The sequence below is a fragment of the Tamandua tetradactyla genome, chromosome X (genome assembly GCF_023851605.1).
Source record: "Tamandua tetradactyla isolate mTamTet1 chromosome X, mTamTet1.pri, whole genome shotgun sequence".
In the NCBI taxonomy this organism is placed as follows: Eukaryota; Metazoa; Chordata; class Mammalia; order Pilosa; family Myrmecophagidae; genus Tamandua; species Tamandua tetradactyla.
Window position 1 is genome coordinate 114,914,532 of NC_135353.1, and position 15,308 is coordinate 114,929,839.

At 35.9% G+C, this 15,308-nt stretch overlaps 1 protein-coding gene across 9 annotated transcripts in view; it reads left to right on the forward strand.

Annotated features, from left to right (window-relative positions):
• The window catches only part of PHF8 (PHD finger protein 8), a 178,891-nt gene that overhangs the window by 74,404 nt on the left and 89,179 nt on the right, over window positions 1-15,308 (forward strand). For all 9 annotated transcript variants that reach the window (XR_013169558.1, XM_077146599.1, XM_077146598.1 and 6 more), the window contains one exon: window positions 12,939-13,034. Coding sequence is in view for 8 of the 9 variants with exons in the window: in XM_077146599.1 (XP_077002714.1) it covers window positions 12,939-13,034 (96 nt within the window). In the remaining variant the exon portion in view is untranslated. The remainder of the gene's footprint in view (window positions 1-12,938; window positions 13,035-15,308) is intronic.

Genomic DNA, 15,308 nt, shown 5'->3' on the forward strand with positions numbered 1-15,308 from the left:
GCAGGTCTGCATTCCTGAAAAACCTCCCATTCTCCAAATTTGCACAATAAAATAACAGGACTTACTGGTAAAGGAGGGTTCAGGGCACACCCCTCAATATCTCTGAAGCTTTGAAGCCAAAACACTGACCCAAATAATGACAGCTCTAATAATAATCCTTTTCCATTTAGAGCCCATTGATATTTGCACTCAGCATCACAGTCAGTAGATCTTTGTAGCCTTAAACCCTGAGGTTCAGGCTTCCTCCTTTCAGATATAGGTCCTTGAGGGCATTTTTTAAAAATAGATACCAACTTCATCAAATTAAAATCTGATCCAGGGCCTAGTTTTCTTTATCAGCTGTCTTAAAAAACAACAAAAACAAAAAAACAGGAGGAAATATTTTCACGATTTCTTCGTCTGCTCTCAGCTGGCCTCCTCCCCCACCACAGCTTAATTTTGCAGAAAACAGCCACTACTTGCTCTTTCTCTGGTGGAAGGTAGACTGCAGGGTTTAAAACTGTGGTCTGACAGTTTTCATTATTGCTAAGGCTTTCTCTGTAAAGGTGAGAAAGATTGTCGCTAATTGGTTAGAAACATCATGCCAGGAAAAATAGCTTTTGACCAGTGCATCTTCTGGGTGGCATTGACATCATTTCCCTATTTACCTATTGGGTATAAGCAGCCATGAAACTGGCCATCCTGTCTTTGTATCCCCAAATATGATCTGTCTCTCTATTTATTCAGGTTTTCTTATATATTCTTTGTTATATTTCTTCTTCAGTTTGTTCCTAGGTTTTTTATTTTATGGTTTGCTTTCTATTGAAAGTAGAATCGTTTTTTTTAGAAGAATTTATTACATTTTCCAATTGGTTATTGCTAGTATGGAGGAAAACAACTGATTTTTCCATGTTCATCCTGTATTGGATTGCCTTACTATATGTTTATTAGTTCTGTTAGTTTTTCAATTGTCTTGGGTTCTTTAGGTCACCCCTTTGTTTCCAGGTAGGTGACCTTTACCCCTTTCTTTCCAGTATTTATATATACCTCTACCTTTTTCTAGTTTTATTACAGTGTTGAGTAATAGTGGTGATTGGGGCATTCCTGTGTTTCTGACTTTAAAGAGAAGGGTGCCAGTGTTTTTCTACTCAGTATCATGCTTCCTGTAGGTCTTTGGTAGATAACTTTTATAGAATTCATTAGAGTCTATCTTTAGTTTAAGGGGTTTTCATTTTTTTTAAAACTGGGATTGGTATTTGGTTTTATCAAATATTTGGGGGTATCTTTGGATACAAATATATAGTTTTTCTCTGATAATTTGTTAATATTGTGATTTATATTAATGGAATTACTAATATTGAATTGACATTTCCTTCTTGGGTTTAACTATACTTAGTCATGGTGTGTAGTAATAGTTTGTCTTGTTTATTGAATTATTAGTCTTTAAGACCCTGTTTTTGGTTTTAATGATCATCTCTAATTTTATTCCTTTTACAATTTTCTTTATTTCTAATGTTCATTGTCCAACATCTTGTGTTAAAAGATCTGTTTATTTTTAGTCTGTCTTCCCTTTTGATAGATGGTTTGTTTCAGTTTGCTAAGGCTGCTGGAATGCAATAAACCTGAAATGGATCGACTTTTATAAAGGATATTTATTAGGTTATAAATTTACAGTTCTAAGGCCATGAAAATGTCCAAATTAAGGTATCAGCAAGAGGATACCTTCACTTAAGAAAGGCCGACCACATCTGGGGTTTCTTTGTCACATGGGAAAGCACATGGTGACATCTGCTGGACTGTCTCTCTTGGATTGGTTTCAGAATGGCTCGCTTGGCTCCTGTGGGTCCTTCCTTAGCATCTCCTGGGGCGTTCTGTCTCCAAGCATCTGCTCTCTTTGTCAGCTCTCCAAGCATTTGTATCTGAGCTTTCTCAACAATGTGTTTGCACCCACAAGATTGGATTAGAAGAGCATGACTTTTCTGGGGTACATAACAGTTTCAAATTAGCACATTCCACCCTCTGGACCCCAAAAAGGCATGTTATTTCCAACATCTTCATTCATTCCATCATAATATCACAAAAGCCTTAAATCATTTCAGTAGCACTGCAGATACAATGTGCAGGTTGAAAACAGTACAAAATCTCATCAAAATCTGTGACAGGCATGATCTGTCCTAAGGCAGAGTTCTCAGGCTGTGGACATGTAAAACTTAGAACAAGTTATCTGCTCCCAATATACAAGGGAGGGCAGACATAGGATAAATATTTTCATTTCCATAGGAAGAAACTGAAAGGAAAACAGGAGTCACTGGACCCAAATAGTTCTGAAAACCTTCAAGGATACTCCATTAGATTTCAAAGTCTGAGAGTCATTTATAGAATGATGTTTCATCCTCAGGGCTTGGGGATGAAGCCATTTCCAAGGGCTTATGCTGTAGCCCTGTTCTCTCTAAACACTGGGATAAGGGCTGCAACAATTGGGAGAGCATTAGGGAGCCCCTCTTGTTCTTGGCCCCACCTTCCTCAAGCATTTGGGTGGTACCCAGACTCTCTGCCTTCTCTAGAACATGCATACAACCCCTTCAAAACAGTGCACGGTCTCCCTAATTCCTGGGGAATGTGCTCCAGCCTCTCTGAGGCCTGAGGTGGCAACAATTATCCACCCTTTGCCTCTGGGACAAACTCACCCTCTCCACATACATGGGTATATCCAATCTGCTGGTCCCAGATTTCCTGGCTACAGACCTTAGCTTCCATGGTTCTGCCTTTGAAGTAATTTGTCCTTCAATTTGTCCCTTTTAGGCCAGACTGGCAGTGGTTCCATTTATACAGATCTTACAAAAAATTTGTTGACTTGGTATTCAGCATACAGGGGTCAAAACCATCAGACAATAAGGCTGTCCACAAATCCTTTCTAGATAAATCTATCTCCAATCCTGGCTTGTATTATACTGGCCAGCTGTTTCCATATTTGTTTAAACTCTCATGTGGGGCGTTATTCTTTGGGGACTCATTTTCCAAAAGCTCAGAATTTTCCATACTATCAATTTCTGGTTTCTTTGTACCCAAGAATTCAGGTCTCAGCTTAACATTTCCTATCACATTTTACCATAAGCTGCAAGGAGAAGCCAGGCTGCATTAAAAAAAAAATTTTATTGTGAAAAATAACAATAAATCTCCAAATACATTTTAACAAGTAGCTATACAACAGATTTTAAAGTTTGGTATGAGTTACAGTTACACAAGTTTTCATTTTTTCTTCTGGATGCTCCAAGACACTGGAGACCAAAAGAAATATATTTTTGATATAGCAATATATTGATTCAGCAGTTGTATTCATTTGTTAAATCCTCTCTTCTCTATTATACTCTTCCTTCTCTTTTCTTTTGTGAAAAATAACATATATATAGAAAAGCAATAAATTTCAAAGTACATGGCAACAATCAGTTGTAGAACAGATTTTGGGGATTGGTATGGGTTACAATTCCACAATTTTAGGGTTTTAGTTCTAACTGCTCTAAGGTACTGGAGACCAAAAGAAATGTCAGTAAACTTATTCAGCAGTCGTATTCATTTTTTAAATCTGACCTTCTCTGTATAACTCCACTATCACCTTTGATCTTTCTTTCATTCTTTACATGGGTATTTGGGTTATGGCCTTTCTAACTTTTTCATACTAGAAGGGGCTGTCAGTAATATGGGATAGGGGGATAGAACTAGTTGATGTTTTGGAAAGGCTAGCCCCTTTGCATTTCAAGACTTATCTGGTCCAGGGACCCATCTGGAGGTTGTAGGTTTCTGCAAAGTTACCCTAGTGCATGGAACCTTTGTAGAATATTATATAATGCCCTAGGTGTTCTTTAGAATTTTCAGGAATGGTTTTTGTTGGGGGTTGGCAAGTCACGATAGTAGCAATGTCTAATTGAAGCTTGCATAAGAGTAACCTCCAGAGTAGCCTCTCAACTCTATTTGAACTCTCTCAGCCACTGATACCTTATTTGTTACACTTCTTTTTCCCCTTTAGGTCAGGATGGCATTGCTGATCCCTTGGTGCCAGGGAGACTTTCATCCCTGGAATCATGTCTCATGTACAGGGAGGGTATTGATTTCACTTGCAGAGTTGGGCTGAGAGAGAGAGAGAGAGAGAGAGAGAGAGAGAGAGAGAGAGAGAGACCACATCTGAGCAACAAAAGAGGTTCTCTGGAAGTGATTTTTAGGCATACCTATAGGTAGGTTAAGCTTCTCAACTACATACATAAGCTTCACAAGAGCAAGCCTCAAGATCAAGGGTGTGGACTATTGATTTGGATGTCCCTAATGTTTGACACAGTATCATGGGTTTCCTTGGTGGTAAGATTTAATTGTTTCTATATTGTTTCTCCCATCCCTCAAGGGACTTTGCCAGTATTTTCTATGCCAGGCTGCATGTTCCGCATTTAGTTAGGAAGTTTCCTCAGCTAGATTTTCCAGCTTGTCACTTTCAAATTCTGCCTTCCATCTAACACCAGGACTCAATTTTGCCAAATTCTCTGTCACTTTAAAATAAGGATTGCCTTTCTTCCGCTTTGCCATGATACATTTATCATCTCTGTATAAAGCCTCATCAGTGGTATCTTTTAGAGTACACATTTCTACCAATAGTCTCTTCAAAGCAAACTAGGCTTTATCTATCCAGTTCCTCATAATTACTTAAAAATCTTCCCTTTAACCATTTACAAAGCCATTCCAGCATTTTTGGTATTTGCAAATCGCAGCACCCCCCTTCTCTGGTACCAAAATCTGTTTCTGTTTGCTAAAGCTGCTGGAGTGCAATAAATCAGAAATGGATTGGCTTTTATAAAGGGGATTTATTGGTTACAAATTTACAGGTCTGAGGCCATGAAAATTCCAAATTATGGCATCAACAAGAGGATACCTTTACTCAAGAAAGGCCTATTGCATCCAGGGTTTTTCTTTCACATAGGAAGACATATGGCAATGTCTGCTGGCTCTTCTCTCCTGGGCTAGTTTTGAAATAGCTCTCTAAGCTCCTGTGGGTCCTTCCTTAGCATCTCCCAGGACGTTCTGTTTCCAAGCATCTGCTCTCAGTGTCAGCTCTCCAAGCATCTGTGTTTGAACTTTCTCCAAATATTCCCCTTCTAAAGGATTCCAGTAAGCTGGTTATTACCCACGTTGAATGCCTGGGTCACATCTCCATGGAAAATAACCTGATCAAAAGGGCTCACCCACAATAGTTCTACACCCAGAAGATTAGACTAGAGAATATGGATTTTCTGGGGTATATAACAGTTTCAAACCAGCATAGGGTTTTTAAATTTTAATTTTTTAAATAAACATAAAGTAAAATTGATGTTTTTAGCATACATATGTTTAGATTTGTCTACCCATGAACACAATCAGAATACAGAATAGATCTATCACTCCTAAAAACTCCCTTGTGTACTTGCTGTAGTTTTACCCTCCCTATACCCCTAAATCTGGAAACCACTGATCTGTTCTCCATCACTGTAGTTTTGCCTTTGTCAGAACGTATTATAAATGGACTTATACATTACACAGTTTTTTTTTTTTTTTTTGGCATGGGCAGGCTCTGGGAATTGATTCTGCCACTGAGCCACACATTATGCAGTATTTTGAGACTGGCATCTTTTACTAAGCATAAACCTTTAAGCATGAACCTTTAAGATTCATCCATTTTGTTGCATATCAGTAGCTTGTTCCTTTTTATTGCTGAGTAGTATTCCATTGTATGGATGTGCCGTAGCTTCTTTATTCATTTACTTGTTGAGAGACATTTTGGCAATTATGAATAGAGGTGCTGTGAACATTCATGTACAGGTTTTTGTATGAACATGAATTTTCATTTCTTTAGGGTAGATATGTAGAAATGGGATTGCTGGGCAGTATGGGATGTTTTAACTTTATAAGAAGCTGTCAAATTTTTCTAGAGTGGCTCACCAGTTTACATTCCTACCCCCAATGTTTGAGTTCCTTGCATACCTGTCAGCAATTGATATTGTCAGTATACTTATTTTAGCTTTCCTAATAGATATGTAGTAATATTTCGTCATGGTTTTAAAGATGTTGAACATCTTTTCATGCGGTTGTTTTCCATTAGTAAATTCTCTTTTTGAAGTGTCTTTAAACTGACACTTTTGAACAATTTTGTGTTGTTTCTTTTAGTGAACTTGAGCTTTGAAAGTTCTTTATATATTCTGAATACAAGTACCTGGTCAGATACGTGATTTGCAAATATTTTTCCCAATTTTACTTTGTCTTTTATAAAGCTAATTCTTCTATTTTCTATGAAGTCTTTTTCTCTTCCTTCCTTCCTTTCTTTCTTTGCCATTTTAACCATTTTGTGTACAATTCAAATGACATTAATTACATTTACAATGTTATGCTGCCACCACCATCATCCATTACCAAAACTTTTTCATTAGCCAAAATAGAAACTCTGTGTCCATTAAACAATAAATTACTGTTCACCCTCCTCTCAGCCCCTAGTAACCTCTTATCTCTATGAATTTCCTTATTCTAGTATTTCATGTAAGTGAAATCATACAGTACTTGTCCTTTTGTTTCTGGCTTGTTTCGTTTCATATAATGTTTACAAGGTTCCTCCTTATTGTGGCATGAGTCAACACTTAATTCCTTTTCATGGCTGAATAATATTCCAATCTGTATGTATACTACATTTTGTTTATTCATTCCTCTGTCACTGGACACTTGGGTTGTTTTTACTTCTTGGGTATTGTGAATAATGCTGCTATTAACATTGGTGTACAAATCTGTTTGAGTTCCTGATTTCATTTCTCTGGGGTGTATACCTAGGAGTGGAATTGCTGGGTCATAGGGTAATTCTATGCTTAACTTTTTTCAGGAACCACTGACTATTTTCTACAGTGGTGCACCATTTTACATTCCCTGCAGCAATGCACCAGACGTCCAATTTCTTCACATCCTCATCAGCACTTATTTCCCATTTAAAAAATAATAGCCATCCTAGTGGGTATGAAGTACTATCTCATGGTTTCAATTTTCATTTCCTTAATGGCTGACAATATTGAGGATCTTTTTTATGTGCTTATTGGCCATTTGTATACCTTCTTTGGAGAAATGTCTGTTCAAGAGAACAAGAAAGAGAACAAGAAAGAGAAAGGAAGGAAGTCAAGTAGGCTCCAAGGAAATTAGAAAATATTTTAAATATAACAATTTCAAACCAACACAATGTGTCTAGCCCTTTGCCAATACCACTGTCTTGATTACTATAGCTTTATAGTTATACTTAAAATAGAATAATATGATTTCTACAACTTTGCCTTAAAGTTATTTTTAAAGTTAGTTAATTTTAAAATTAGTGCTGTCGTGATAAATATTTTTCCATCCTTTTAGTTTGAAGTTTTATTATTAATTTAATTTAAATTTTATTCAGCTTAAATAAACAACAAAATTTTCCACTTTAACCATATGTAAATATATAATTAAATGGTATTAATTACATTCACAATGTTGTGCTATCACCACCATCTATTAGCAGAATTGTATCAACACCCCAAACAGAAACTCTGTACCTCTTTAACAATGACTCCTCACTCCCCCTACCCCAGAGCCCTAGATAACATATAATCTACTTTCTGTCTTTATGAGTTGTATGTTGGAGATATTTTATACATGTGGAATCATACATTATTTGCCCTTTTATGTCTGCCTTATTTCACTCAACATGATGTCTTAGAGGTTCTATCCATCCTTTTACTATTAGCCTTCCTGTATCATTGCATTTAAAGTGGGTATCTTGTAGACAGCATTTGGTTCTGTCTTGTTATTTTTTTATCCATATTGATAATTTTGTCTTTGAATAATATCTTTAGTTTATTTACATTTAGTGTAGTGATTGGTATGTTTGTATTATGTCTACCATTTTATTATTTGTTTTCTGCTTGTTATTTTACATTTTATTCCTCTTTTACACATCTGCTTTTTGGATCATGTGAATAATAATAATTTATTGATTATTTTATGTATCTCATTGTATAGCACCATTTGTTGAAGAGATTTTCTTTACCTCATTGAATGGTCTTGGCATTCTTATTAAAAGTCACTTGACCATACATGTATAGTCATTTCTAGGCCCTCAGTTCTATTCCATTGATCTATATGTGCATCCTTATGCTGGTACCATACTGTTTTGATTACTCTGGCTTTGTATTAAGTTTTGAAGTCAGGAAATATGAGCCATCCTTCTTTGTTCTTCTTTTTCAAGATTTTGGCTAATTGGGGTCCCATGCAACTTGATAATAAGTTTAGGACCAGCTTTTCTGCTTCTTCTAAAAAGATTTTGATAAGGATTGCCTGGAATCTGTAGACTGCTTTTTAGGAATATTGCCATTTTAACAATATTAAGTATTACAATCCATGAACAAAAGATATTTTTTTTCATTTAAGTCTTTCATTTATTTATTTATTTCGGCAATGTTTTATAGTTTTCAAGTACAAGTCTTGTACCTCATTATTATTTTTTTATGCTACTGTAAATTGAATGGTTTTCTGAATTTCCTTTTTGGATTGTTCATTGCTAATTTATAGAAATCCATCTGATCTTGTAGCCTGAAACATTGATGAATATGTTTATTGGCTTTACTAGTTTTTTTTTTTTTATCTTTAGGATTTTCTATGTATAGGATTGCATTATTTGTGAATAGAGTGTTTTATTTTATTTTTTTCCTGTTTGGGTGCTTTTAAATCTTTTCCTTGCCTAATATCTCAGGCTAGAACTTCTAGTATAGTGTTGTATAGCAGTGGTGAAAGTGGGCATCCTTGTCTTGTGCTTGATCTTAGGGGGATAGCTTTCAATCTTTCTCCATTGATTGTGTTGTTAGCTGTGGATTTTATATAAATGCCTTTTATCAGGTTGAAAAATTTCCTTCTTTTCCTAGTTTACTGAATGTTTTTATTAAGAAAATGTGCTAGGTTTTGTCAGGTGCTTTTTGTACATCAGTTGAGATGATCATGTGTTTTTTCCTTCATTTTGTTAATGTGATATATTACATTGATTAATTTTCCTACATTGTACTACCCAGTCATTCTTGGTATAAATGCCACTTTGTCTTGGTGAGCATATTAATTTATTAAGGTGCTAGAATACAATATACCAGAAATGGAGCAGCTTTTATAAAGGAAATTTAATAAGTTACAAGTTTGCAGTCCTAAGACCGAGAGAATGTCCAAATTGGGGCACCAGCAAGAGGTTATCTTCACTCAAGAAAGATTGATGCTGTCTGGAACACCAGCTGGGAAGGCATGTGGCTTCTGCTGTTCCCTTGCTCTTGGACTCCATTGCTTTCAGCCTCTGTTCCTCTGGGGCTGCCTTTCATCTCTTGGCTTTCCTTGGCTCTCTCAGGTTCTGGCTTGCTTGCCATCTCATGGTAAGGCACATGGCAAGGTCTGCTGGGCTTTTTGTCTGTGTCTAGGCATCTGCTCTCTCTGTTGGCACTCTAAGCATCTCCAAACATCCATATCTCTGTCAGCTCTGAAGCAACTGTTCTCCAAGCATCTGCATCTGCTTTCTGTGTACTTTCTTCAAAATGTTTCCTCTTAAATGACTCTAGTAAACTAATCAGTACCCACCTTGAATGGAAAGTCACATCTCCATCTAATCAGAAGGCCACACCCACAATTGGGCACACCACATCTCCTTGGAGATAATCTAATCAAAAGTTTCAACCCTATAATATTAAAATCAGGTTTAAAAGAAACAGTGACTGGTATCTGGTCCTGAACTTTTCTCGGTTCAGAGATTTTTGATTAATAAACCTATTTGCTCGTTATAGGTCTGTTCAGATTTGTATTTCTTCTTGAGTCAGTTTTGTTAGCTTGTGTCCTTCTAGGAATTTGTCCATTTTATCTAGATTATCTAATTTGTTGACCTACAATTGTTCATACTATTATTTTTAATCCTTTTTATTTCTTTAAGGTCAGTAGTAATATCCCCGTGTTCATTTTTGTTTCAGTTATTTGTGTTTTCTCTCTTTTTCTTGATCAGTCTAGGTAAAAGTTTATCAATTTTATTAATCTTTTCAATGAACTATCTTCTGGTTTCATTGATTCTCTATTGTTTTTCTATTCTTTTATTTATCTGGTCTAATCTCTTATTTTTTCTTTCTTTCTCTTAGTTTTAAGTTTAGTTTGTTCTCCCTTTTCTAGTTCCTTCTTAAGGTGTATGTTTAGATTATTGATTTTAGATCTTTTTTTTAAGGTCTAAGTGTTTATAGCTTTAAATTTCTCTGAGCACTGCTTTCACTGCATCCCATTATTATTATTATTATTTTTAATACATGGGCAGGCACTGGGATTCGAACCTGGGTCCCTGGCATGGCAGGCAAGAGTTCTGCCACTGTGCCACCACTGCACTGCCCTCCCATTAGTTTTGATATATTATATTTTTGTTTTCATTTGTCACAAATTATTTTGTAAAGTTCCTTTTGATTTCTTCCTTGACCTCATTGGTTTAATTTCCATATATTTGTGAATTTTCCAATTTCTTTCTGTTATTGATTATTAGTTTTATTCCAGGGTGATTGGAGAAGAAAATTTATATGATTTCAATAATTTAAAATTTATTGAGATTTATTTTGTGACCTAACATGTGACCTATCCTGGAGAATGCTCCATAGGAACTTGGGAAGAATATGTAGCCTGCTGTTGTTGAAGTCTCCATCTATAATTATAGAACGCTTTCTCCCTTACGGTTGTATTAATTTTTGCTTCATCTGTTTTGCAGGCTTTGTTCTTAGGTGTGTATATGTTTTTAATTTGTTATATCTTAATTGATTGACCCTTTTATAAATATATAATGTCCTTCTTAGTCTTTATAACAATTATTTACTTCAAGTCCATTATGTCTGATATTATTATAGCCATTCAAGCTCTCTTTTGATTACTATTTGCATGGAATATCTCTTTCTGTCTTTTCATTTTTCAGCCTGTTTGTGTCTTTGAACCTAAAGTGACTCTCGCATAGCTAGCATGTAGTTGAATCATGTTTTTTAAATTAATTCTTCAATCTCTGCCTTTTAATTGATGAATTTGTTCCATTTACATTTAAAGTAATTACTGATAAGGATGGATTTAATTCTGGCATTTTGCTATTTCTTTTCTTATGTGTTTTGTATATTTTTTCTTCCTACATTCTTCTGTTACTCATTTCTTTTGTGTTTAATTGACTTTTTATAGTGTACCATTTTGATTCTCTCCTCATTTCCTTTTCAGTGTGTGTTTTTTAGTAATTTTATTCATGGTTACCCTTGGGATTGTAGTTCACATCTTGAAATTATAACAATCTCATTTGAATTAATACTGACTTAGCTTCAAGGGCATACAAAAAATCTACTATGTACCACCGTCGCCCCCCCCAAAGATGTAACAAAAATTATATCTTTATATATTGTGTGGTCATTGATATAGACTTTTTAGTTCCTGTCCTAATCATATAGGTGAAAAAGAGGAGTTAAAATAGAATGATATGGTAATATTGGCTTTTATTATTTACCTGCATAGTTACTGTTACTGGCTGTTCTTCTTTATTGCTTCACATGGCTATGAGTTTCTCTATAGTATATTTTCTTTTTAGACTGATGACTCCCTTTACCATTTCTTATAGGGCAGGTCTACAGTGACAAACTCTCTCAGCTTTTATTTATCTGGGTATGTCTTAGTTTTTCTTTCATTTTTGAAGTATAATTTTTTTCAGATATAGAGTTCTTGCTTGGCAGCAAGAACTTTAAGCACTTTTATTATGCCATCCCACTGTCTTCCGGGATTATGATTTCTTCTCAGAAATTGGCTGTTACTCTTATTGCGAGTCCTTGGTATATGACAAGTTGTTTCTTTTGTACTACTTTCAAGATTCTTTTTTTGTCTTTGTCATCAAGAGTTTGTATTTTAAGTGTGAATCTCTTTGAGTTTATTCTACTTTGACTTTTTTGAGCTTCTTGTAGGTGTAGTTTCATGTCTTTGTGAACTCTGGGAAGTGTTTGGCTGTTATTTCTTTAAATTTTCTTTCTGTCTCCTTTCCTTCTCGGACTTCCATGATGTGTCCTGGTACGCTTGATCTTGTCCCATAGGTCCCTCAGTTTCTGTTCAATTTTCTTCATTCTTTTTAAGTGCTGGATAATTTCAATTAATCATCTACCTGTACCTCAGACTGGATAATTCCAATTAACCATCTTCCTGTTAAATCTTACAAAGATTTGAGGAGATTGTGATAAAACTGTATGTGTGTGTATGCTTGTATTAGATGGGATACTTGTATATGTGTGTTTTGTCATTCAGAGCATTCCATTCCAGTAATCCTGTTCTCCATTCAGGCCACATGGTCTTTTTGTTCCTCTTGTGTGAATAATATGTGTACCATTTATTTATCCATTATTTCAACAGATGTTTACTGAGCACCTAGTATTCATTGTGTTTTAGGCTCCCATAGTATGAAATCAAATAGTACCAACCTGTACTCTCAGTAAATTGGAGGTGATAGATTTACTAATCACCTCTTCTATCCTGTAAGGCAAGTAACTCCAGTAGAACTATGCACAGGATGCTATTGAAAGTGTAGAAAGAGATTTGAATCAGATTAAGAGAATAATTATGATTTCTTGTGGGAGGTGAGTCTAGAATTGAATTTTAAAAGGTGATTAAAGAACTTGTGAAGTTATTCACTAAATGGATGTTGGGTCAGTGAATTGGAGTTAATTAAGTGAAGCTGGGAGGAGCATTTGCTACAGAGTACAAAGGTACGAAGAACTGTAATGTATGTGTAACACTCAGGAAATCCTACAGTTGAGTATGGATTTAGTAAAGGTGATACTTGTAGGGGAATGGGAGGCGCTCAGTAAGGTATCATTCTGTCTTCACCATTTTGTCTGAGATGTCAGTAACCCTACTTTCCCCTCTTCATGCAGTCTACCCATCCCTGGAATCTGATGAAGATGACCCTGCTTTGAAATCTCGACCCAAGAAAAAGAAGAATTCAGATGATGCTCCATGGAGCCCTAAAGGTGATCCAATGTTCTGTGTCTTAAACTCTGTGGGAGTGGTCAGAGGTAAAAATTAGGCTATGGCCTGAGGGGGCAGAGGGGAGAGAGTGCTAAGAAGCAGCCACTGTTAATATTTTGACATATTTTCTTCTAGTCTTCTCCTATGCATTTTTTTCTTTTTATCTTTGAAATTGAATTGTACATACAACCTTATATACTGCCTTTTATTTTTTGACCTTTTAAGCAAAGTAGTACATGTACCTGTTACCAAATCAAATAGAACAGAGCAGTTCAGGATGAAAAGCAATGGTCTGCCTTTACTTTCCTCACCTTCAATCCCATGCCTGAGAGGCAACCTCATAGTTTTCTTTTTTCTAATATTTTTTCTAATGATTACCTCAAACCTGTAGATAATAGGGTTGTAACATCATTTCATTATTTGTCACCTTAACCTTAACATCAACTTCTGTCAGTCTCTCTTGATAATCTACTTATGGGCATTATTGTCCCTACCCTTCTTTTCCTCATTGAACCTTTTAATGAACCACACATTTTTGTTTGCATTGTCAAGGTTGTAGACATTTACATTCTGTCTTACAATTAATACTCTACATTGACTAGAGGGTAGACTATAAAAGTTGGAAACCGATAAATGTATCTTGCCTGTTAAGTTAATATTTGTTCTAGTTTGCTAGCTGCTGGAATGCAACACACCAAAGATGGACTGGCTTTTAATAAAAGGGGATTTATTTCATTAGTTCTTCAGAGGAAAGGCAGTTAACTTTCAACAGGTTCTTATGTGGGAAGGCACAGGGTGATCTCTGTTGGCCTTCTCTCCAGGCCTCTGGGTTCCAACAACTTTTCCCAGGGTGATTTCTTTCTGCCTCTCCAAATGCCTGGGCTGAGCTGTGAGTGCTGAGATGAGGTATGCTGAGCTGCTTGGGCTGTACTACATTGAACTCTCTCATTTAAGCACCAGCCAATTAAATCAAACATCATTCATTGCAGCAGGCATACCTCCTAGCTGACTGCAGATGTAATGAGCAACAGATGAGGTTCATGTACCATTGGCTCATGTCCACAGCAACAGAACTAGGCATCTTCACCTGGCCAACTTGACACCTGAACCTACCTACCACAATATTATATCATCAGTATGTTCCTATGGCATTGGTAATAAATAATATTTTAATGACTACAAAGTACTCTATTCAGTGGGTATACCTAATTTACCTTACTTCTCCTTTAAGGGGCAGCATTTAGGCTACTGCTAATTTTTCACTGTTAGTGATAACATTTGGAATGAACATCTTTGTATGTAAATGTTTATATCTCTGATTATTTACTTAGATTGAATCCCCATAAAACCTTAGCAGGACCAAATTATATGAGAATAATACAGTAAAAAATTTCTTGCCCCTGTTCCACAGCTTTCCAATATCCCTTCTGCGGGTGACCATTGTTATCAATTTTGTGTTATCCTTTCAAATATAGTTTATGCATATACAAGCAAATGCATGCACATACTTTTTTCCATTCTGTTTTTCAATTGTGGAAGGATACTTTATGCCATTATACACTTTGCTTTTCTCACTTAGCAGTGCCTCTTTGAAATTGTTTACACTCCCATAAGCAAAATGCATGAATTCCCTTATTAAACTCTTGATACATGTTTTAGTTTGCAAGCTGCCGGAATGCAATATACCAGAAATGGAATGACTTTTAAAAAGGGGGAATTTATTAAATTGCTAGTTTACAGTTCTAAAACTGTGAAAATGTCCAAATTGAAGCAAGCCTATAGAAATGTCTAATTTAAGGCATCCAAGGAACGATACCTTCATTCGAGAAGGCTGATGATGTTCAGGGTTTCTTCTTAACTGGAAAGGCACATGGCAAACATGGAGATGTCTGTTAGGTTTCTCTCCAGACTTGTTCCATAAAGCTCCCCTAAGGGAGCTTCTTCATCTCCAAAAGTTTCTGGCTACTCCAGAGTCTCCAAAAGACCTTCTTTGAGGCCTTCCTGCTTTTTTCCAAAATGTTTCCTCTTTTAAAGGATTCCTTTAAAACTAATCAAGACCCACCTGAAGTGGGTAGAGTCACATCTCCCTCTAATCAAAGGTTAATACCCACTACTGGGTATGCCACATCTCCATGGAGGTAGTCTAATCAAATTTCCAACCTATAGTACTGAATAGAGATTAAAAGAAACAGCTGCCTCCACAAGATGCATCAGGATTAAAACATAGCTTTTCTAGGGTACATAATCCTTTCAAGCTAGCACAATCCATATTGCAA